The following is a 23,780-nucleotide window of genomic DNA, read 5'->3' on the forward strand; positions in this document are numbered from 1 at the left end:
TGCTTTCGGCTCATCGACTAAGAAGGTCTGCCGCCTTCCATTCGCTCTCTTGCTTCCTCCTTTAAAGCATCGGCAGCTCAGGCCCGAGCAGACGATTGCCGAGCAAGGATTCTCCTCGATTGCAAGAAGGGCTTCCTTGGGAATGGGATGCAGAGATCCAGGTCAGGCTTCTCACTAACTTCATTTTTTTTCCCCTTGTCCCCCATTTTTTTTAATGGGGAGTGGGTGTTAGCAAGGAAAGCCGATCCCAGGTTAATGGTTGGGAGGCAGTTGCTTGCAGGCGAGAGAAGATAGATTGCAATTCTCCCTTACACGTGTTTGCAGGCTCGCACGTGGTTGCCAACCCTTGAGAATTGCACGGGTGGAACCACGCGCTGTTTTAGAGCAGCTTGCTCCAGCTTTAAACCTGCTGCTTTTACACTGCTGGGCCACTCTCCCCATACCCCACCCCCAGCCAGATTTAAAATCAAGGGGAACTTGCTGATCTCCACCTGGTTGGGGATTATGGGAGCTGCTGTCCCGCAGGCGAGGCTAGGTGCAAAAAGAGTGCCGAGAACTGCTGTTTATTTTATATTATGATCATGGCCTTAATTACATTATGCGAGTTGTCATTTCAATGCAATATTTTTCAAACTTAGCCACTTTAAAGTGTGTGGACTTCAACTCTCAGAATTCCCTGTGAGCATGGAGGCAAGGGAATTCTGGGAGTTGAAGTCCACAGACTTTAAAGTTGCCAAGTTTGGAAAACATAGTTGCAGTCCATGTTTGTAGAATAGTTCAAAGCACTAAGTAATGTAGCTGCTACTGCTACTACTTTCATTTACTGTTCTCATTAATTGGATTATTTATATGATTCATATTACTTACATATTACCTACGAACAGAGTCTTATTACTGTATGGAGGGGGAAAAAATCTTATTTGCATCTCTGGTGATATGGGTAGCTATAAAATTAGATTGGATTAGATTGGACTAGACATCGATGGATATATAGATATGGATGGATGGAGATAAATAGATATAAACAGATGGTAGACAGACAAATAATTCTCCTTAATTTGAACCCTAAGCAAAATTAAATAGAGTTTCAACTTATTAGTATTGCTCCAATTATAATAGATGTTTTCCATTAGTTTCAACTTATTAGTATTGCTCCAATTATAACATGTTTTCCATTAGTTTATTACTTTTTCAATTCTTTTCTGTACTGTTTTTGTTTAACAGATAAATTCCACCTGAAGAGAGATTTATAAAATAAAATGATTGCACAAACTAGTGAAGTTGTAAAAAAAAGGTATTGTGAAGATGGGGAAACTGGAGGAGAGAACCGGAAGGCTAAAAAAAAGAGGAAGACTGAGAGAAATGACATTTGCCCAGCTCATCGGAACATTAAACTTTCCAGTGAAGTAAGATTTGTTTATGGATATATTATTCCAGAGGATTGCATGTTTTAGCTTACCATTCCCCACATTATTATTTTTTTTATCAATTTAAATATTGGGTGGAGTTTCCAAATGTTTTTCTGGCTTTGCTTCAGTTTGTGTCTTTTAAAGTTTTTGTATCGTTAGTTCTCCTGAGAGGTTTGCTGTAGTGTTGGGGGTTTCAGTCTGTGTTATATTTTTAATGCTGCACTTCGTTGTTTATATCTATGAATCATAAAAGTTATAATTAGAATGATGTATTATTCCAGTTAGCTGTTCTTGCATCTTTTTCAGCTTTGCCTTATTTTTTCCCCCCAAGTTTCATATCCAGAATTAGACAGAAGTTTAATACTTTGAATACTGCAAAAGCTCCAGGAACTTTTTAGAAACTGCTTGTATTTTGTCCATAGCTGAATTTGTCAATGTGGGAGGGCTGTTTTTATAAAATTACCTCTGGTAATTATTTGGCATTTATTGTGTTTATGTAAATAATGTCCAAGCTTTGTGAAGTTCATACATATCTAACAGTTCGGTCTATTAACTGTGTTTCTCCTTTGCGTCTATATGTGTTTTTGTGGCATCCTTTTTGCAAGAAATGAATTGTCCTTTCTGGATGTTATTTGTGGGAATGGGGCGGTGTCTCCTGATATTTTCTTTGGGAATGTAAACATTCCTGAGTCAATTCTCTTGGTTTCCAAGGTGAACCCACCCCGTTTCTCTACTCAAATGTTTGGAGGAAGCCAAATCAGCTATGAGCAACTGGGTGAATTACTGAAGTATGCCGCACAGGGAAAACATCACAATGTCACTCAGCCCAGGTAAATGTGCTTTTAACCTTATGCAAGATATCTGTCCACCTTAGGTGGTCAACAGTACAGGTAGTCCTGACTTACAACAGTTCATTTAGTGCAGGGGTCTTCAAACTTGGCCCTTTTATGACTTGTGCACTTCAACTCCCAGAATTCCTCAGCCAGCTCTGCCTGGCTGAGGAATTCTGGGAGTTGAAATCCACAAGTCTTAAAGTTGCCAAGTTGGGAGACCCCTGTTCTATGAGACCAACACCTGCCATACCGCTTGCTAGATCATTCATTGGAGAGCCAGGATTTCTGTTTCCTAAATGTTTAGAAGCCAGAATAATAACTGAGAAATAGATTTGTGTGGGCTTGTCTGGTTAAAGGAACATCAGAGATAATTGTGGCCCCTTGTGATACAGTTGGTGTCGCATCCACCACCGAAGGCAGCTGGCTGGTGTCACAGTGCTAATTTTGCATCACGTGGATCAGCTCCATTTCTACCGATACTACCTGCAGTTCAAACATCTCCGAAAGACCTTCAAACACGTAAGTCATTGACATTTATCCATTTGGTGAGATGGCTAGTCTAGAAAATTATGTATTATATGGCAACATGGAGATCTCGTAGACCGTCTGGCCTTGGGTCTAAAATAACTCACAGTAGAACCAAACAGGAGCATAACAACGAAAAAGTCCAATTATGTTTCTTTTTTTAAAATCTCAACTTTATTCCTTTATAAGTAACTCGAGATAGCAGACATGATGATGATGATGATGATGATGATGATGATGATGATGGAAGGGACCTTGGAGGTCATCTAGTCCAACCCCCTACTCAGGCAGGAAATCCTATACCATATATAAAACTCCTTCCTCTTCCTATTTTGCCCATAACAACAACCCTGGGGGGTGGGGTGGACTAAGACAAAGTGTCTGGGCCAAAGTCATCCAGCTGACTTTCATACTTAAGGCAGGATTAAAACTCACCGTCTCCTGATGATTGGCCCAAAGTCACCCAATCAGCTTGCATGCCTAAGGCAGGACTAGAACTCACCATCTCCTGGCTTGTAGCCTGGTGCCATAATTCAAATTAAAATCTAATAGTTTATTTACCAGGGTGGTTTGCTTTACCAAGGCAGGCAAAAATCTCCTGAAATCACCGTTTCTTTCAGCAGAACAGAAGTAACTGCAACTTTTCCGAATGCCATTATTGATTTTTTTTTCCTTTTTTTTTTTTTTTTTTTTGCCTGCCCTTGCAATTCTCTGCTGTAACAGGATACTTCGAACCAGGGAGGCTGAGAGAGTGATTGGGGGGGGGGGGGAACAGTTTTGGAGCCACAAGGAAACATATGGCTCTAATTTAGAGAGTATTCAAGACTTTCCAGGAACAATTCGTCTCAAGAATGATCTTTCAATTTTTTTTCCTCTGGCTGCTGCCTGGAAGTCGAGGTCATTAATAAGACGGCTGGGTTGACACAAAAGAGACTTGTTTTTCTTGGGAATTTTCTCCAGAAAGGGTTATCTGTCTCTCCCGGACCTTTCCCCCCTTTTAAACAACCAGCCCACAGTTTGAGAAAGTTAGGGGGGGGGGGGGAAGCCACTGTTGTTTTGACCACAAAGCCGAGGCTTTTGCAAATGAATTTTTTGGCGCTGATTGGCCTGTGATTAAAAAGTCTGCTCCCCCTTCTCTCTCACACACACACACAAAAACACACGAGCACAGCTAGGAGATATCATCGGAGCTGCTTCGTGGTCATAAATTGTGTTTGCAAAGCGCTTGAGGAGGAACTGAAGCTCTAAAAACAATAGCAAAGGCAGCATCAATCACTGGGTTGTTAAAACGAAGGGAGAACAATTCCTCAGAACATTTAGCAAGAAAGTGTCTGGGGCCCTTCTGAACATTTAATTACACCCTGTGTTTCTTAAGTCTTAAATTTGTATTTATGAGATTATTGAAGAAGCCACCTCTCTTCCCTGAAATTACTCTTAAAAACAAATGCCTTTTTGTTTGTTTGTTTCAAGGCTGTGTCATGGCTGATTAGGTGTATTTGTACAGGTAGTCCTTGAAACTTTCATCAGAAAACTCCTTCCTCTGACAGAATAAATGGAAAGGAATGTGGTGTTATGCATTGTCTTCCTTTTTGCCTCTGTTCTATGTTTTTTTATCAGCGTTTCTGTCTGCCTGCCCTTTCTGGTGACTTTATCGAAAAACGTGGTGGATCGGGCACAAACGACTGTCAACAGCTCAGCAGGGAAGGTACTAATATATTTCTTTTCAATTCCCTCATCCATACTGTTGTGATTTCCTGAAAGTCCAGGTGGATACATCTGGTGTGCAATGCTATAGGTAATCCTCGACTTACAGCCACAATAGCAACTGAAATTTCAACCCAAAGCCATTGCGGTCATAAGTTGAGTTGGACCCAATGGTCATAAGTGAAGTCTGACCCTATTTTACGACATGATTACAACAGTGGCTAAACAAACCATCCTGGTCATTAAGGGAACACCACCATTGTAAATGTGAGAATCGGTCATAAATATGAGAACTGGACTTTATATGGCACCGTTGTAGCTTCAGACAGCCACTAAGCAAATGTTTGTAAATGGAGGACTATCTGTATAGTCTATATTACAGGGATAGGCAACCTTGGCTCTTTTATGACTTGTGGACTTCAACTCCCAGAATTCCTGAGCCACCATGGGGGAAACTTTGACCCCTTCATGACTGGTGGACTTCAACTCCCAGAATTCCTGAGCCATCATGGTTCAGCTTGGAAACCTCTCCCTTTCCCCTCAGCATGGCTGGCTCAGGAATTCTGGGAGTTGAAGTCTACCAGTCATAAAAGAGCTAAGGTTGCCTACCCCTGGTCTATAACCTATACCTTTGTGCAAATGATTTGGCCTTTTATAAATCATGGGTGACTTTTTTTAAAACAACAACAAACAACAACAGCCAAATTGTGCCCCTTTATGAAATTGGGCAGCTTGAAACGGACTCATTTGAAAATTCTCTTATTTCTAAAGTGCTTCGTTTCCAAGCAGAGAATAAATGGAAAATACTGTCTCAGGCAGAACGTAGTTAAACAACAAATTGGCATATGTGAAGAATGAAAGTGTGTTGTTTTTTTTATTATTATTATTATTGCTGGTCTTCTTGCAGCTTGATTTTATTTTACAGTTATTTTTTTAATGTATCTGAAAGGGGCATTGTAGATATTTTATGACACCTTAATTTTACTTTGATTACACTGGCCACTGCCCTGTAACCACTGAATTGGTGGATAAGCAGCAGTAACTCGTAAAATAAATCAAATGACATGTAAAAAAAAAAAACCCCTTCTCTCTTCTCAAAATACATTGAAGAGACTGCTGACGGAAACGGGGCAAAAATGCTAATATGGATATTTAGAGCAAATGTGTCATTGGTTTCAGCGATGGATGAAGATCCCATAATTCAGAAATACGCCGAAAAGGGCTGCAGTCTCTCAAGTTATATTTTAACTGGCGAGGAGATGCAACTCCATGATTACCCTGTAAAAGGTAAGCTGTCTTAGAATCCACATATATGATCAATTTCTGGATGTCCAGAAGTAGTTAGAACTACCTGCTCTTTCAGAAATTTGGCCTTGCCTAAATGGGGAAATAATGACCACAGGTGGGTAAAAAAAAGCAGTGGAAGTAGAAGCTATTTCTGACTTCCCGCTGGCTTCCCCATTGAGTCTTCTTGTGGGAATCTGGAAATCTTCCCTTCTCTTCCCTGTCCTCCCCTCCCCTGCAGGCAGATAAGTGACTGCTGCTTAGTGGGGGAGGGAGTGAGGGATTGCAAGAGTGACTGGGAAACTGTCACAGAACGTTGAAACTGAACGTTACTTTTAGCACAGCAGCAGCCGCCGCCACAGATTCTCCAAATTTTAATTCTCTCGAGAGTCACGAGTCCCAAATTTTGGACGCATTCTGTAAGTTAGCCCATTTGAGGTACCTTGGATCAAAAGCTGTTGTCCTAGGATGCATTGTTTCGCCCAGTTAAAGGTCACGAGAATGAGAATTTTAGTGGTATATCGATAAAATTCTTCATTCGATTGTCTGTTCCTTCCAAAATGATAACAGAATGATAGTTCTAAATTGTTTTTTTTTTCCTATGGGTCGCGACCCCATTTGGGGTCGATCGACCACTTTTCGGGGGTTGCCAAAGGCGGTGATTCGCCATTTTCTCCCCTCCGGGGGCGCCGCCACGCATGCGTGCCGCGCATGGGGGCGGCGGCACGCCTCTGGGGGCGCTGCCGCGCATGCACGCCGCACATGGGGGCGCATGCGCGCCGCACATGGGGGCACCACGCATGCGCACCGCACATGGGGGCATGCACACTGCACATGGCACGCATGCGCACCGCGCGCAGGGGGCGCCCCATGCGCGCCGCGCATGCGCATAACGTTTGTGTGACGGGGGCGCCGTCACACAAACGTTGAGAACCGCTGCTCTAGTCCATGATTGGCACAACAGTTTCTGCCATCCTTTATTTCTTCATTGTTATGGTTATGAGTGACATAGAGTAGTCCCAGGGAGAGATATTTTTTTATTATTAATTATTATTATTACTATTACAAACACTTGAATACCATCGGCATTGGCAAATTTACCAACAATCAATTGCAAAAGGTTTGGTTTACTTGGAACAGCTTGTATCCTGCAACAATACTTTTTAACACCACCAAACAACCACATCTGTCTCTCCCAGGTCCTTGGGACTGACTCAATGGGTAGACAAAAATGCCAAATTTAGTCTAAACATCTGGCTGACTGTGCAACAAACCATAATAATAATCATCATCATCATCATCCATGTCTAGGATCCAGAGACTACACTGTGCTGGCTAGCCCTTTTGCAAATGTGACTGTTGTTCATTGCTTCTCCAGGGTGTGATGACTACAGCCATTTTGTCCAGACTGACTGCAACGACCTGGTGACAGATAGCAGCCCCCTCTTTGGATTGGACTGCGAAATGGTATTTATTTTGTGTTGCGTTAATCTCCTTCCCATTGCAAAGGGCTGGATCTCAGCAAATAAAAAAGGATTTCTTACTTATAAAACTGTACCTTGAAGTTTTCAGTTCTTGATTCGGGGGACAGCTCTAATGTCTGACTGAGTGCATGCAAAACCCCCCAACTTCATCTCCAGCCAGGAAGGGAAAGGAACAGTGGTGGGATTCAGCCGGTTCGCACCACTTCAGCAGAACCGGTAGCTACTTTTTTGTTGCCCAGGCCCAGAATGGACTTCCAGAAGTGGCATCCATGCAGAGAACTGGTTGTTCACCTATCTGAATCCCACCACTGGAAAGGATGACATTTGAGAGGTGTTATCCTTCCGTAAAAGAATCCATCGATTCAGCGTCTCATTGGAGGGAGGAAAGGACCACCGAGAATCCTTAGCCTTTTTTTTTTCACCCTTTTTCATTTTAACCAGTGTCTCACCGATAAGGGGTCAGAACTCACCCGGATTGCAGTGGTGGATACTAGCGGACGCTGCCTTATGAATGAGCTGGTCAAACCCAAATGGCCCATAAGGAATTATCTTACCTGGTATGTTGCTTAAACCTATAAAACTGTTGTAAAAGTTGGACATTATCCAGGATTTTGAAGGTTTTTGGCACGGTAGTGGCTTAAAATGAATGCTTTTCAATTGGATACAGCTTCTTTTTTAAGGCCAAGCCGCATATTTAGATAAGGTGTGTGCATGTCTGTTTGTTTTAAACTTTTTTTACCCCCTGGGTGTGTTTACGCAGGAGAGGTGTGTGATTGGGACCATGGTATGTGGGTGTAGTAGAATGTAATCTGGATTCCCAGAGAGCAGAGAAGCTTTACTAGGAACTGCTTCCATCCTGCGACGATACCTTTTAATACCATCAAACATCCACATCTGCCTATCCCAGGTCTTTGTAAGGACTTGATAGGTAGACAAAATGCCAAATCCAGTCTGAACATCTGGCTGACTGTGCGATCATCATCATCATCATGTTGGAGGGGACCTTGGAGGTCATCTAGTCCAACCCCCTGCTTAGGCAGGAAACCCTATACCATTTCAGACAAATGGCTGTCCAGTCTCTTCTTAAAAACCTTCCAGTGTTGGAGCATTCACATCTTCTGGAGGCAGGTTGTTCCACTGGTTAATTGTTCTCACTGTCAGGAAATTTCTCCTTAGTTCTAGGTTGCTTCTCTCTTTGGTTAGTTTCCCGCCATTGCTTCTTGTCCTGCCTTCAGGCGCTTTGGAGAACAGCTTGACTCCTTCTTTGGGGCAGCCCCTGAGATATTGGAACACTGCTATCATGTCACCCTCGCCCTTCTCTTCATTAAATTTGACTTGCTCAATTCCAGCAGCCGTTCCTTATGTGTTTTAGCCTCCAGTCCCCTGATCATCTTTGTTGTTCTTCTCTGCACTCTTTCTAGAGTTGAGCTTAACTGTGTTCGTAAGTTGAGGACTTAACTTGTACAGGTATTGTTATCTGGGCTGGAATCTATTACTTTGTTGGAAGACCCTCATTGGAAAGCATCATCTCAGACAGCCCTGAAATGGTTTTTTTTTTTGTGTGTGTGTTTTGAAGCTACTCCGGCATCACAGAGAAGCTGCTTCAGCCGGTACAAACCACCCTCTCAGAAATCCAGGGCCGATTAAGGAATATGCTGCCTCCTGACGCCATTTTGGTGGGCCATTCCCTAGATGCTGATCTCCGAGCTCTAGAAGTGAGTATATCGATTCCACAGTCTCAACCCACCAGGTCTTGGCCTAAGATAGCGGCCTCCAAATGGGGCAACTTTTTAAGACTTGTGGACTTCAAAAATGGAAGGGCGTGTTGATTCCCACAAGGAACGGACGGCTGCAAAAGTTGATGGAGTTAGCAGAGAAGGCTAAATGGACTGCTTTGATCAAAGAAAAAAAAAACCCACACAATTCCTTTTGTTTGCCCTTGGAAACCGCTTCTGGACTTTGTGCTCGAGGTGGGGGGAAAAAACGAAACTTTGATTTGGGGTTTTACCATTTAGATAGCTTTGTTGTTCTAGAAACGGATAGTTTATACTGTTAGGTAAAAGTAAAAAGTTGAGGTTTGATGTTATCACCTTATTCTACTTCACCAAAAGGGAGTCAGGAGTCAATGCCTTATCTTTCTTCCCCCCCCCCCACTTTTCCTACACTTTCCCCTTCCCTTTTTCCTCCGCTATTTTTCCGACTATTTTCTTTTGTATTTTATATTGTAAACTAATTTTTTTAAAAAAAGACTTGTGGATTTCAACTCCCAGAATTCCTTAGCCAGCCATTGAAGTCCACAACTCTTAAAAGTTACCAGTTTGGAGACCTCTAGCCTAAGATACAGAAACAGACTAGAGCAAAACATTCTGGGTCCCAGTTTGAAAGTTTTATGTACAGGGGGTCCTCACTATATGACCACGATTGAGATTGGAATTTCTGTGGCTGAGCAAGGCAGTTGTGAGTTAGTTGTGCCCAATTTTATGTCCTTTTTTGGGGGGGGCATGTTTTGTAAGCGAATCCCTTCCGTTGTTAAGCAAATCACGTGGGTCGTTAAAGCAAAGCCCGCTTCCCCCCCCCCCCAAAGGCTTTGCTTGTCGGAAGCCAGCTGGGAAAGTCCAAAAAATGGCGGTCGTGTGACCCGGGATGCTGCAACCGCAATAAATACATGCCACTTTCCAAACATTTTGATCACATGACTGGACTGGGGTTCTCATAAGTGCGAGGACTGGTTGACGTCCCTTTTTTCCGTTGTTAACAGTCACTAAATGAATGTTTTCAAACATCTTTCCTTTTTCCCTCCCACATTTCCAGATGATTCATCCGAAAGTTATAGACACTTCGCTTCTCTACACCCGTAAAGGGGGCAGAAGGTTCAAGCTGAAGTTCTTAGCAGCTGCTGTTCTAGGGTAAGATGGTTTGGGTTGAGTTCCTGCCTCCAGACATGTCCCCTGACACTTTTCAATTAGGACATCTGTGAATTGCTCCATTTCCAAGGGAGGGCAGGGTTGTAGACAGATAATTAAAGACTTGTCAGTCCTACAAGTATACCTGCTTAGGGCAAGGGTGTCCAACCTTGGCAACTTTAAGACCTGTAAACGTCAACTCCCAGAATTCCCCAGTTTGAAATTAGTCCTTGGTTGTCCCTGAACTTGGTTGTTTTCTTGCAGACGTTTCATTATCAAACAAGGGAACACCATCAGTACTATGAAGGGAGTGGGATTTGCGGGGCATAGGAGAAGGAAAGGGGGTGAAGAAGGAGCAGGAGGAGTATGCTGTCCTTGGTGCTCTCTGAGCTTGGTGGTTTTCTTGCGGACGTTTCATTACCGAACTAGGTAACATCATCGGTGCTATAATTTCCATAGTTTCAGCTGGGAAGCTGTGTATTCTAGACCCAAAAGTTAAAAAATTCTTAGGCACACTCAGACAAATCAGCCATCAGCAGGCACGTAGAGATAAAGAACATCTACATACCATTCAAAAGAGACAATCAAAAAGTCTGAAAGCAAGCAAAGAGACTCAAACACCTTCTGGCGAGTAATCAACATCCAGACAAACAGAGATTAACCCCAAGAATAACACTAGACCAATAGTCAGGAAGTAAACAATACCCCAGTCAAGCCACCAACTCAGACAACCAAGCTGACAATCAACAACAGCTGAATCAAGGATCCACCAGTAACACCTCACCAACACTGACACTTGTATATAAACAGAGAACAAACCCCACTTCTTTCTAGCACTGATGAAATTCCTTAGTTGGGTAATGAAACGTCCACAAAAAAAAGACCCAGGACCCTCAGTTCAACCCTGAGCTCCAAATATTCTATCTAAATTCGCCTGCTTCTTTGCTACCCAATAGAGTATGTCAGTGTTCATGGATTTACTACATGCACGGTTCCTTCTTGTAGGAAAGAAATTCAGAGCAAGGCCCAATTGGGTCACGATCCCACCGAAGATGCCCAGTGCGCCCTTGAGCTGGCCCAGTATTTCATTGAACAAGGAGCCAGGAAAGTAGGTATCTTGGCTCTTTTAAGACTGTTGTTTAAAGACAGGAATAAACGTATCTTTACACCGTACTATCCTTGCCAATGTCCATGGGGTCGCGATGGGTCGGACACGACTTCGCAATTAACAACAACAACAATCCTTGCCAAGTCTCTCTAAATGTAATTGTGATCAAAGAGTAGATAATGGATGCCAAGGAGGAAAAAAATCCCAGAGTTTTTAAAAGGGGGGAACTAGCAAGGGATCTGACATACAGCAGTAGCACTTAATAGCACTTAGCAATAGCACTTAGACTTATATACCGCTTCGTAGTGTTTTTACAGCCCTCTCTAAGCGGTTTGCAGAATCAGCACGTTGCCGCCAACAATCTGGGTCCTCATTTGACCAACCTTAGGGAAGGCTGAGTCCACCTTGAGCTGGGCAGGATCGAACTCCAGGCCGTGGGCAGAGTTTGCCTGCAATGCTGCATTCTGCCTGCAGAATGTAACCTCTTCCCCAATATGTAAGTGTTTATAGGAAGTCCTCAGCATACGACAGTGATGGAGTTTGCCCATTAAGGTTGTATGTTGTGACAGTCACAAACCCGTGTCATTAAGTGGGTCATCGTGGGACGGCGCCCAACCTTACAGCCTGTTTTGCTGTGGCTGTTGAATGAACCCCTTTTGGCCAATGGATCGATTTTTGCTGGAAACTGAAAGTAAACACAGGTTAACCCCCCCCCCCTCCATAAATCCTAAATGTGGACTTCGATTCCCAGAATTCCGCAGCTAGCACAGGGAATTCTGGGAGTTGAAAAACCAGACATCTTAAATTTAAGGTGGGTGGATTGGAGAATGAAGGTTGGGACCATGTCACGAGAAGATCCTAAGGGTCTCAGAAAGGACCGGACACATTTTCCATCCCTTACAGCGAGACAGGATGGCCCCAGGTGCAAACAAATAGGAAGACGCCCCCGGAAGGCCTGTGATTGGTACTTAGGTTTGGCTTCAGTGGGAAATAAGGCATTTAACCAACAATCTCAAGAACTGATTGGAAGCAAAACACGCCGGAGAAGAATTTGTAAGATTAGGGAGGTGGGGTTTTTTTCCACCCTAGGTTGCAGAGTTGAATCTGGAAGCCAGATGGTCAGAGCAAAGGAAGATGGAAGAGTCAGGAACCGGGGTCAAGGCGAAACAAAACGACAAGATCCAAAAAGGGTAAAAATTTCTTTTTCTGTAAAAAAAAAAAAAAAATCCTGTTGGCTTGAGAAAGTTCGGGTGGAGGTCTTTTGCGGTGTTTTTTTTTTCTTCCTAGTGTCATCGTAACTTCAAATGGTCACTAAACAAACTCATAAATCAAGGATCACCTGGACCTGTTCAGATTTATTTATTTCTTCTTGTCTTTTAGCCTTTTAGAAAATTTACAGTCTATCGGTCAAAAAACGTTGCTTCAGGGAGAACAAAATAACGTTCAGAATCCTATGGCTTCCCTAAATGAGCAGGTGAGTTATGAAGAGTATTTGGTTGCTTTTCTCTACCATAGTTTTAATTTTACAAACCTGAGAAGCCTAGGGACCTGCATCTTTTGTAATGAAGGGTCCTTGGTGCTCTCTGAGCTTTGTGGTTTTCTTGCAGACGTTTCATTACCAAACTAGGTAACATCATCAGTGCTAGAACGGAGTAGGGGTTTTGGTGACAGAAGATGGATGGGACAGGGGGAGGAGGAAGAGGAGGACTGGAGTCCTTGCTGCTCTCTGAGCATGGTGGTTTTCTGGCAGACATTTCATTACCAAACTAGGTAACATTATCAGTGCTATAATTTCCATAGTTTCAGCTAGGAAACTGTGCGTATTCTAGACCAAGCCATGTCCCGAAAAGTTTAAAAAATTCTTAGACACATCAGCCATCGGCAGGCACATAGAGATAAAGAACATCTACATACCGTCCTTGCAGACGTTTCATGACCCAACTAGGTAACAACATCAGTGGTAACACTATTTATATTTGTTTTCTAAGCATCTCGCCTTTCTTCAACGGGTGGATCTCTAAAAATGTCTCCCACTTCCACTGTTAACCTTTTAGATTCTCCAGAAAGCCCCGGAAGAGATTCCTAAATCTCCCATTAACATAATTCAATTGGTTTTGGATTCGAAGCAGGTTACGGCTGACCTGCTTGCAGAAACCACTTCAAAGGTAAGTAGATCTTCCCAATCCCCAAATGGGGCAAGACTCATTTAACAACTGTCTCACTTAGTAACAGACTTGTTGCTTCTATTTCTGAGTTCCATCCTCCTTTTGCTAGATGAGGGCCAAGCTTTCTGACCTGCTGACCATCTACGTAGGCCCTTTGTCCAAAAATGTTTGTCTGAAGACCGTGAAAAAAGCCTTTAGGAAATGTGGCCATATTCAGACGATCCGGGTCATTCCAGAAACAGTTAAGGCAAGTAGTCAAGCCGTTTTGCTGTCCTGGACAGTGGGCAGTGCAAATCCCAGGGGTGTGTGTGGAAAACTGGGCTGCTGAATTTCTCCGTTCGCTCTCCGATCTCTGGGCCATCTTCCGTTTCCTAAAACAGGAACTTGACTTGAACTGGTCATTTTGGTGGAACAACAGAAGGAACTCACTGGTCAGCCAGCAGGATTTGGGACAAGGAGATGATGGCGCTGTGCTTAAAAAATGTACAGAAGCTTTAATTGGTTCAAAACCGGGGTGTCCCGCATGGTTTTGTGCAAGCCTAGATTTGTACAGGTGTCATGTCTCATGCGGAAGCTTCATTGGCTGCTTCCGGGTCCAGTTCAAAGTGCTGGTTGTCACCTTCAAAGCCCTACGTGGCTTGGAACCAGGTTATCTGAAGGACTGGCTCTTCCATCTAGCAGAACCAAGAGGAAAGGGCTTTCTCCACGGTGGCTCCTTCTCTGTGGAACATCATCCCTTGAGAGATGAGATTGGTCACTACTTCGATGCTCTTTCACAAGACCCGGAATGCACGCTTTTTTTTTTGCCAATGGACCTGAGGACCCCAGAGTGGGATGGATTCCATCAAGAGGTTCATAGGATAAGGGGTGGGGGGATTGCTTTTTTATCATTCTTAAATTGGGCTTCTATCCTTGTAAGCTGTCTGGAGTCACTGAGAATGAGTTTGCAGCCATTCATTATTGATAGGATAGGATAGGAAGGAAGGAAGGAAGGAAGGAAGGAAGGAAGGAAGGAAGGAAGGAAGGAAGGAAGGAAGGAAGGAAGGAAGGAAGGAAGGAAGGAAGGATCTGAGAATTGGGATGCACCAAACCCCTCATTTAACTGCTGGCACCTTTTTGTCTCTCCCAAAGCCCCACCTCTGTATTCAATATGAAGTCTTGGAAGGTGCACAGCTGGCTTTGGAAAAGCTGAACGGAGCAGAAATAGGAGGATCTGCCCTCCAGGTAGGCTCACCTTTAAATCCCAGGGTGGGGGAGAGAACGGGTGCCTGGCGTCTGTCAAAACGTTAGGCCCTTCGTTTCTCTCTCTAAAAGTCCCTTCACTCTGGCTGCGATTGGATTTTCCCAACTCCACAGTTCAAGCCCCAACTACAAATACTCTCTTGTGTGGGTAAACTGTGGTTTATCCAAAGAACACAGAGGGTGGAACAAGGCCAAGGGCCCATCCTGCCCAATGCAGCCGGAAGATTCTCTGGTATAGGCAAACTAGACCGGCCACCTTCTTGTCCTGTATTTTGGCTTCGTCTAAGATCCAAAGGCCCGTAACCGAGACGACCCTGGAGGGTGAGGTGCTGGTGCAGGAGCTGGAGAGGGATCCTGAAAACGAAGGCATGGTTTATTTGGCCGGCTTGAGGAAAGGTCAAGATGAGAAGGAGCTGCAAGAACAGCTGGGCCCTTTGAAAGGCTTACAGTCCATTTTTTGGCCAAGAGGTCTCCAGACCGAAAGACGGAGGAATTACTGCTTTTTGAGTAAGTGTGGCCATAAATGAGGGCTGCTCTCCAAAACAGTATGGCTGCAGGAGATAATTATCTGTGGATTAAGATTCTAAAGTTCTCCTTTCTAGTTTTTCCTCTCTTTTTTTCCCTCTTCTGGCTCTTAAAAACCTTTCCCGTTTGACAGCCACGGCTCTTAGAGGTAATTCTTGACCCACACAACTCATTTATTACCTTTATATGTTGGTCGAAGGAAAGAAAAGGAAAGGAAAAGAAAAGAAAAGAAGGAGGTGAATGAATAAGGAAGGGGAGGGAGGGAGAAAGGAAGGACAAAAAGGAAGGAAGGAAGGAAGGAAGGAAGGAAGGAAGGAAGGAAGGAAGGAAGGAAGGAAGGAAAGGAGGGAGGCAGGAAAGGAAGGAAAGGTGAATGGCTAAGAGGGAAGGAAGGAAGAAAGGAAGGGAAAGGGAAGGAAAGAGAAAGGAGGGAGGGGGAAAGGAAAGAGGAAGAAATTATAGGAAATGTCTTAATTTAAGCCGTTTTCATCCGGGCTGTCCCCACTTCTTAGCCAACTTTGGCTAACACGATTCTCAAGGCCACAGCTCTGATTTCTCAAACAATTGATTAATTTGCATTATTTGGGGGGGCTGGGGTGTCTCCCTGCTAGGATTCCAGAGCCCAGAGTGTGCCTCCGAGGCCCTCCGACTCCTCCAAGGAAGCATGTTTCGAAGCAGGAGGGCCCTCTCGTCTCCCACCTTCTTCCGGTGGGCCCGTCTGGTGAACGAAAAGGGCCCAGGAGGAGCAGAAGGGCAGGAGAAGCAGCAGCAGGTCTTGGATTTGGTGAGCAAGCCCAGGTTACACGGGGTGCCAGACGCAGAGTGAGATTCGCAGGCCTCCCTTTTCAGTTCTGGGATGAGGGATGCTTCACCATCAGCCTTGGGGGCCTAGTGGTTAAAGCGCAGCACAGGTAGTTCTCGGCTTGCGGCCACATTGGAGCCCCAAACATCTATTGCTAAGCAAGCCGTTTGTGAAGTGAGTTTTGCCCCGTCTGGCCGCCCTTCTTGCGATTGCTGTCTCTGGAAGAAACCCATCCCTGGTGTCGTCAATGAAATGGGTGCATTGGGTTGGCGGATTCTGGGTTCCTTGGTGGTCACTGAGCTTGGTTCTTTTCTTGCAGACATTTCATTACCTAACTAGATAACATCATCAGAGCTAGAAGGGAGTGGGGTTTGCAGGGAGGAGGAGGAGGAGGAAGATTGGGTCCTTAGTCCTTGGTGCTCTCTGAGCTTGTTTTTCTTGCAGACATTTCATTACCAAACTAGGTAACATCATCAGGGCTAGAAAGAAATGGGATTGGAGGAGGAGGAAGAGGAGGAGGAGGAGGAGAACTTGGTGGTCACTGAGCTTGGTTGTTGTCTTGCAGACTTTTCATTACCTAACTGGGTAACAACACCAGGGCTAGAAGGGAATGTGGTTTGCAAAGGGGAGTAAGGAGGAGGAGGAGGAGGAGGAGAGAATTAAACCTCCAAAGGTTGTCCGAGCTATGAGGTGAATCACCCAGAAACAGGACACGCCAAAATTAAAGCTGCCACTGCAAACTTTTTCTTAGCCGGCACATATTGTTACATCAGGCCCTGGTGTCACAACTGCACACCATTCTTCTCCAGACAGTGTCCTCCTCTGTCCAAGGTATTGTTGGTGAGGAATGATGTTCACAAATATTTTCTTACCTCCACCCTGCTTACCTGACGTTTCATTACCCAACTAGGCAACATCATCAATGCTAGAAGGGCGTGGGGTTAGGGAGGAGGAGGGGGGAGAGGAGGAAGAGAAGGAGGAGGACTTTGTGGTCTTTGAGGCTCTCTGAGCTTGGTTCTTTTCTTGCAGACGTTTCATGACCCAACTAGGTAACATCATCAGGGCTGGAGGGGAAGGGAGTTTGTGGAAAGGAGGCGGAGGGATTGAGTTTCTTGCAGCCATGGCTTCCTTGCATCTCTTCCTTGGTTGTTTTGAAAACACTTCTATCATTTCTGCACAGGAACTTGGCTTAACCAGAGCCATCAAGAAACTGGACCGCAGGGTCAAAGCACTCTATGAGCAGGTTCCAGAGAACACCCTTTGCCTCGTTCTGTTACCAGGCACCGACAGGTGAAAAAACAAACATCTTGTTATTTACTTCCCTTTTCTTTTTCCACGGAGAAGTGTTCTTTCACCTCGGGCTCTCAAGTTTAAGATCTTTCCTTTCTTGGAGTGACGCTTCAGACGATTTTGCAAACAAGGCTGGCCTCCACTTGGCGTCTTGCCTTAGGCCTGACGCAGGTCACCTCCAGGGGGAAGCTGGAGCCAGATGAATGGTTTTGCAGCTTCAGAAGTGCATCCAAGCTTATCGCAGGCTTGGATGCAATATGGAAGCCGAGTTGCCGAGGCGCTTTCCTCCCCAGTCAGCCCTCTGATTCTCAGCTCAGGGGGAGCCGGAGAAAGAAAGAGACCCCATTGTGGTCTCAGCAGGATTGCTGGTCTGTTGTTGGCTTTTCTTAAATGGAAGGTCTCTTGCAAAGCAGAGCTGGCTCTGGTCTTTATCCCCAAGCTGGCTCCAGCGCGGTTGCGATTTCTCACGCTAAGCCAGTGATGGCGAACCTTTTAGAGACCGAGTGCCGAAACCGCAACCCAAAACCCACTTATTTATTGAAAAGTGCCAGGGCTGCATCAGCATTGTGGTGCCCTCGGGGGGAGGGGGGGCAGGGAGGCACTGAGTGCCACCTCTGGCACACAAAAACTGGGGCACAAAAATAGGCCACCATGCTGCAAGGCGCAAAAATGGCCACTGCAAGGTGCAGATACAAGGCGCTGCACCACGTAAGAATGGGGCAGGGCTAGTGAGTATCACGCAGGCACTAGCCCTGCCCCATTTGCAGCAGGTGCTTGCTTGCGGCCCCGTGTACGCATGCACACATGTAAAATGCTTCCCCCTCCCTTTTCTTCCAGTCCACCAATCGACAATGGTTGGTGACCTCTGCTCTACCACCTCTATTCAAGCTTGCTAGTCGGCCACTTTGCCTCCTTTTTGCTGGGTGGAGCTCCTGCTCCAGGCAGCGGTGGCAGCCTGATGGACCTGCTGCTGGCGGCGGTGGCATGTGTGCCACCAGAGAGGGCTCTGAATGCCGTCTCTGGCACTCGTGCCATAGGTTCGCCACCACTGCACTAAGCCATAATAAGGAGTTTGTGGCTTGGCACTCTCCATTGTGGCTTATTCCACCGACTGTAATCTGGCACGTTGGGCCTTGCATGATCCTTTCCGCTTGGTGGATTTCAAGGTTACAGTTATCAAAAAGGAAGCCCGTGACTTAATTTTCCCTAAGAAGTTTTTTTTCAGCGAAGTCGTAACTTTGAATGGTGGCTAAATGAACGGTTGTAAACCGAGGACTGCCTCCAATTCAATGCTTAGGTTGATGCAGTTTGGGATTTTTCTGTCACTGCAATTCACTTTATCAAAGAGTCGACCCAGCCCTCCGGCGTTAAGCAGCGAGCACGTTTCTCGGGAGAAATCTTAACACCTTTTTCCTCGCTTACCTTTTTTGCAGGCTCTCCAGCTCTCTTGGTGGCCTCGGCCTTTTGGGAATCAAAGGCGAAAAGAACACTTCCACGTCCTGCTAAAAAGATGTCGATCTTCAAGGCCTCCCCATGTTTTGGGTGGGGAAAGCAGCCGGCCTCGCTTAAACGTCTGCAAGCTTTTCCAAGCAATTTTTTAAAAAAAAAAAACATTAAATTATTTTTTTACAGTACCAAACAATCTCAAGAATTAAATTCCATTGTTAATGCAGGAAACCTTTTTTTTTTAAAGCTCCCTGCAGACTACCAGATGTTAGGGGAGTCTCTGGAGGGTGGAGAATAGCAGAAATGACGGCGGCTGGCATCCATTCAGCCTCTAAGCACGACATTCTAAAAAGTTTCCGTGCTGTTTCTGGACCGCAAACTTTCAAAGGATAATTATTATTTTTTTAAAAAAAAAGGGAGGATGAAACGGTTCAACCCCCTTCGAAATTTATTGCCTATACAGGTAGTCCTTGACTTGTGATTAAAATTGAGCCCAAATTTCTGTTACTAAGCGAGGCGGTTCTTAAGTGAATTTTGCTCCACTTTACGAGCTTTCTCGCCGGCGGTGGTACAGTTAGCCAAATGGCCGTTAAGCGAATCTGGTTTCCCCATGGATTTTGCTTGTGGAGAAAGTCCCAAAAGGGGATCACGTGACCCCAGGACACCCCAACCTGTCATAAAGATGAGCCGGTGGGCCGAGGGTCCAAACTATGAATCAGGTGACCCTGGGGAAGCTGCGACGGTCATAAGTGTGAAAAACAAGTCAGTTCGCTTTCTTCAGCGCCGTTCTAACTTTAAATGGTCACTAAATGAACTGTTGTAAATCGAGGACTAGCTGTCCATTGAACCAGCGACTGTAGCTTCAAGTCCCACAGATGATTAGAGCAATCGAAGAAAAAGTTGAGGGGGGGGAGAAAAAGCATGATAAACTTGGAAGAAACGGAAGAAAGGGCAAAGAGGGCAGACTTTTTATTAATGGGCGGAGTGTTTGTGTGGGGGGGGGCGAGAACATTTTGCCAGATATTCTGCTAGAAAAGGATAGGATCCAGCAATTCAGGGGGGAAAATTAACCCAGAAAATTGCAGTTGGTTCGAGAGTAAAAAATCCTTCCAATTCAATCTTGGGCCCATCTGTGTGGGTGAGCCCAGCTGCAAAGCTAAGCTTTGGGTTTGCATTTTGGCCCCCTCTCCGTGACAGCTCCAAGCTATTGTCTGGACAGCAACAATACACAAAGCAGATTGTGTATTCTTGAGGCATACCTTGCTCCTGCCCACCAGATTCCCATAATTGAGCTTTTCATAAGCGTCGGTGGCATGCCCCTCCGCCGGCTAACAGGCACGCCAAGTGCATACCGTGCGGTCTGGAGGAAGTGGCCGGCTTGCCTCGGCTTTGCCCTGGAGGAAAGTGGAATCTCTGAATCACGCTTCTTGGTCAGTTTCCATTTTCTGCATAAAAGGCAAGATCTCAGCTCGAGGCTGGCAGAGGAGACGCTGCTGGAGAGGCAGAAATGCACCAAGATGGGAAATAGACAAATGCCGGATGGCGGTAGCTCAAGTCATCCTGTTCCCTGCTTGGCACTGGAGCTGTGTTTTTTTTTTTTTTTTTAAATAAGGATGCCAAATCCTCTGCCTCTGCACAGAGGACCCCCTCTTCTCTGAAGGAGAGCAGCAGGGATCACACCAAAAGAGCCGGTTTGCCAGTAAAAGCTCAGCCCACATAACAAGCCGTGATCTTCCTAGCTCCAAGGAATGACACCACGGGCCAAGTCATGCTGGATGGCTCATGTGCCAGGTGTTTTTTTTTTTTTAATGCAAATTGTTTTCCTTTGCTAACCTGGGTTTGGCACTGGGCTGGTGACAGGACATCAGGCTGGTGACAGGACATCAGGCTGGTGACAGGACACCAGAAACTGCAAGGGTATCAAAAGGGCCTAAATGCAGGTTGTTGTTTTTTTAATGGCACAGTAGCAGTTCCAAATTTGGATTTATTTGCAGAAACGATTCATGCTAAAAGCAAGCTGCTGGTGGCAATGGGAGTCTGCTTCCTCCACATTCCAAAACCCCCTCCTCTTAACAGAATAACAGAGTGGAAAGAGACCTTGGGGGTCTTCTAGTCCAACCCCCTGCTCCAGCAGGAAAAGCTCTTATCATTCCAGACAAGTGGCAGTCCAGTCTCTTCTTAAAAACCTCCAGTGATGGAGCACCCACAACTTCTGAAGACAAGCTGTTCCACTGATTTAACAGAAGAACAGAATTGGAAGGGACCTTGGGGGTCTCTAGTCCAACCCCCTGCTCAAGCAGGACACTCTATATCGCTTCAGACAAATGGTTGTCCAGTTTCTTCTTAACAACTTCCAGTGTTGGCGCATTCACAACTTTTGGTTAATTGTTCTATCAGGAAATTTCTCCTTAGTTCCAGGTTGGTTTTGTCCTTGATGAGTTTCCATCCATTGCTTCTTGTCCTGCCTTCAGGTGCTTTGGAGAATAGCCTGACTCCCTCTTCTTTGGGGCAGCCCCTGGGATATTGGAAGAGTGCTATCATGTCCCCCCTCATCCTTCTCTTCATTAAACTAGACAGACCCAATTCCAGCAGCCTTTCCTTATATGCTTTAGCCTCCAGTCCCCTAATCATCTTCTCAATGGCTTGATTAAGGATTGCACCTTTTTTTTTTCATTTAAAATCCCTCTCTTTTATCCCCTGGCGATTTGGGGTGGGGATAAGACAATTTTCTGCTGTCACTTTTGCTCTAGTGGTTAAAGCACCAGGCCAGAAACTGGGAGATTGGGAGTTCTAGACCCATCTCAGGCACAAAGCCAGCTGGGAGACTGTACGCCAGTCACTCTTTCTCAGCCCTAGGAAAGGAACAATGGTAAAGCATTTCTGAAAAACCTTGCCAAGAAAACTGGAGGGACATGTAGAAGCCGCTGCAAGGTGTCCCAAACTGACTCAAAGGCATGGACACACAAACACTGCCTGTGACCCTGGGCCTATGACCAACGCACCTAGATCAGTTCGACTATAATTCCCACTGCCAAATGCCAAACTTGTTGTGGGAAAACAGTTCATCCCCAGCCTGAGCTGAGTAAACCTTGATAAAACCAGACTTTGAATCCTGCATTCGCTATAAATGGAGGATCCATTGTTGGGAGGCCAGTTCTCAACTTTTTAACCTGCCTCTAAAGCTCAAACCAATGGAAAACCGGCACACACAAACACACAAGGGAGGGTGTGCTTGAGCTCATGGTGGGAGGGAGTCGACCAGAAATAAAATTCAACACTCCATGGCTGCAGAACGCAAAAGCAGCTGAAGGAAAACTCAACAGCTCTATCTAAAAACCTTGGAGGCGTTAAAAACACCCCAAATGGCTGTATCCCGTCTCTGTGCTTGTGTGTGGGGGGGTGGGGGGGAGTGTGTGCCTCTTGCACACCTTTCTTTTCCTTGGAAAAAAGGCTGGAGTTTAGTCACCATCCACTTACTCTTCCCAGGGTGTTTTAGCAGCTGATCAGAATTTAATGCGATTCCCGTTAATCTTCCCCTCTCTTTGAGGTCTCAGAAGAGCAGTGAAAAATGGTATATTAAGGGATCCATTTACCCAGGACCTCCTGGGAATGCCGTTATTGCAACCGCATGGTAATTGCAAGGTTATAGAAGGGAGCATTGATTACATACACCCGTCTTTTTAATTAATGTAATTTTAATTAAATTAAGTTCTGCCTGGCCCAACAGACCTGTTGGAGGAGGGAAGGCATCCTGGCTTCAAACAGTTGTAAACCTGGGCTTCAAGAAAGGTAACACACCTGAAAAATCAACCTACCCCCCCCCCTCTCTCTCACACACACACACAAGCTGAGTCTCACTCCAACCAAGGAGAGCACCACACTGCCATCAACACTGGCAGAGCGGGCTCCCATATGTAAATAAACAGGGAGCAAACCCCACACTCTGCTAGCGCTGATGATGCTACCTAGTTGGGTACTGAAACGTCTGCAAGCGAACAGCCAAGGTCAGAGAGCACCAAGGACCTCACAGGTTTGGTTTTCAGTTTCCAGAGCCAGAAAAGTCTATCCTAAAACTTTTCTTGCATTTTCATTTAAAACCACTGCACACACGTCCACTTACAACACCCTGGGCCGTTTTGGACAGCCGATTAAAACGCAATTTTGCAGGGAAGGAAGAGGAAGATGGCACAAGAGCCAAATGAGGAAAGGCACAGACTTTTCCCCCAAGCCTCACGCTGCCATCCCCATCAAATTACTAGGAATCTTTTTTTTAAAGAAAATACACACCGGAGTGTCAAACACCAAACTCCGCAGGATATGTTTAGCAAAGCTCGAGCGTGCATCTCTCTCCAGGTGGCCAAGACACGCTGGTGCATTTGCTAAAATAGAGCAGGAGGGGTGTTTGTGTATATGTATACATGTTTGTATGTATTATAAACATAATAAACAATCTACGTTATGCTACTATTTCAGCAGGTCTGGAAGCCAAGAGACAAGTCGGTTAAATTTGGTAAGAAAAAGAGGAACTGAAAGGGCGCCAGTTCAATGCTGAGACTGACGCAGATGTGGAAAGAGGGTCCGCTTTGCAATAAAACAGATGACCTGAAAGCTCTTTAGTATGACCTTCAGGTCTGGAGAAAAGAAAGTCTGGGATGACAGGATAGCACTGTTCCAATATCTCAGGGGCTGCCCCAAAGAAGAGGGAGTCAAGCTCTTCTCCAAAGCACAAGAAGGCAGGACAAGAAGCAACGGATGAAAACTAACCAAAGAGAGAAGCAACATAGAACTAAGGAGAAACTTCCTGACAGTGAGAACAATTAGCCAGTGGAACAACCTGCCTCCAGAAGTTGTGGATGCTCCTATCAGTGGAGTTTTTCAAAAAGAGACATTTCAGCCCTTTGAAATAATATAGGGTTTCCTACTTGAGCAGGGGGATGGACTAGAAGACCTCCAAGGTCGCTTCCAACTCTTGTTATTCTGTTATTCAAAACAAGAATTTTGCTCAGACCTCAAAACGGGAGCTTGGAACCGCGCTTGCAGAGAAACAGGAGGTCTCGTAG

At 45.2% G+C, this 23,780-nt stretch overlaps 1 protein-coding gene across 2 annotated transcripts; it reads left to right on the forward strand.

Annotated features, from left to right (window-relative positions):
- Positions 1-60: 60 nt before the first annotated feature.
- REXO5 (RNA exonuclease 5) lies at positions 61-19,227 on the forward strand. 2 transcript variants are annotated; one of them, XM_039360619.1, is made up of 20 exons: positions 61-161; positions 1,225-1,406; positions 2,121-2,239; positions 2,635-2,761; positions 4,385-4,472; positions 5,651-5,758; positions 7,134-7,222; positions 7,681-7,796; positions 8,816-8,954; positions 10,051-10,145; positions 11,148-11,250; positions 12,340-12,440; positions 12,631-12,724; positions 13,305-13,415; positions 13,525-13,662; positions 14,547-14,639; positions 14,933-15,164; positions 15,794-15,966; positions 17,165-17,274; positions 18,708-19,227. In XM_039360619.1, the coding sequence occupies exons 2-20, from the start codon at positions 1,260-1,262 to the stop codon at positions 18,778-18,780; spliced, it is 2,256 nt and encodes a 751-aa protein (XP_039216553.1). In that variant the 5' UTR covers positions 61-161; positions 1,225-1,259; the 3' UTR covers positions 18,781-19,227. The 2 variants fall into 2 exon arrangements, with proteins under 2 accessions (XP_039216553.1, XP_039216554.1); XM_039360620.1 differs by having other exon boundaries at positions 63-161; positions 14,945-15,164.
- The last annotated feature ends 4,553 nt before the right edge of the window (positions 19,228-23,780 follow it).

The sequence above is a fragment of the Crotalus tigris genome, unplaced genomic scaffold (genome assembly GCF_016545835.1).
Source record: "Crotalus tigris isolate CLP2741 ecotype Arizona unplaced genomic scaffold, ASM1654583v1 scf7180000019173.45859301935:6455823, whole genome shotgun sequence".
Lineage (NCBI taxonomy): Eukaryota > Metazoa > Chordata > Lepidosauria > Squamata > Viperidae > Crotalus > Crotalus tigris.

Coding starts and splice junctions, on each gene's coding strand:
- REXO5 (XM_039360619.1), top strand. CDS start 1,260: ATGATTGCACAAACTAGTGAAGTTGTAAAAAAAAGGTATTGTGAAGAT. Junction 5,759..7,133: donor CCATGATTACCCTGTAAAAG/GTAAGCTGTCTT, acceptor TTGCTTCTCCAG/GGTGTGATGACTACAGCCAT. Junction 14,640..14,932: donor TAGGAGGATCTGCCCTCCAG/GTAGGCTCACCT, acceptor TCCTGTATTTTG/GCTTCGTCTAAGATCCAAAG.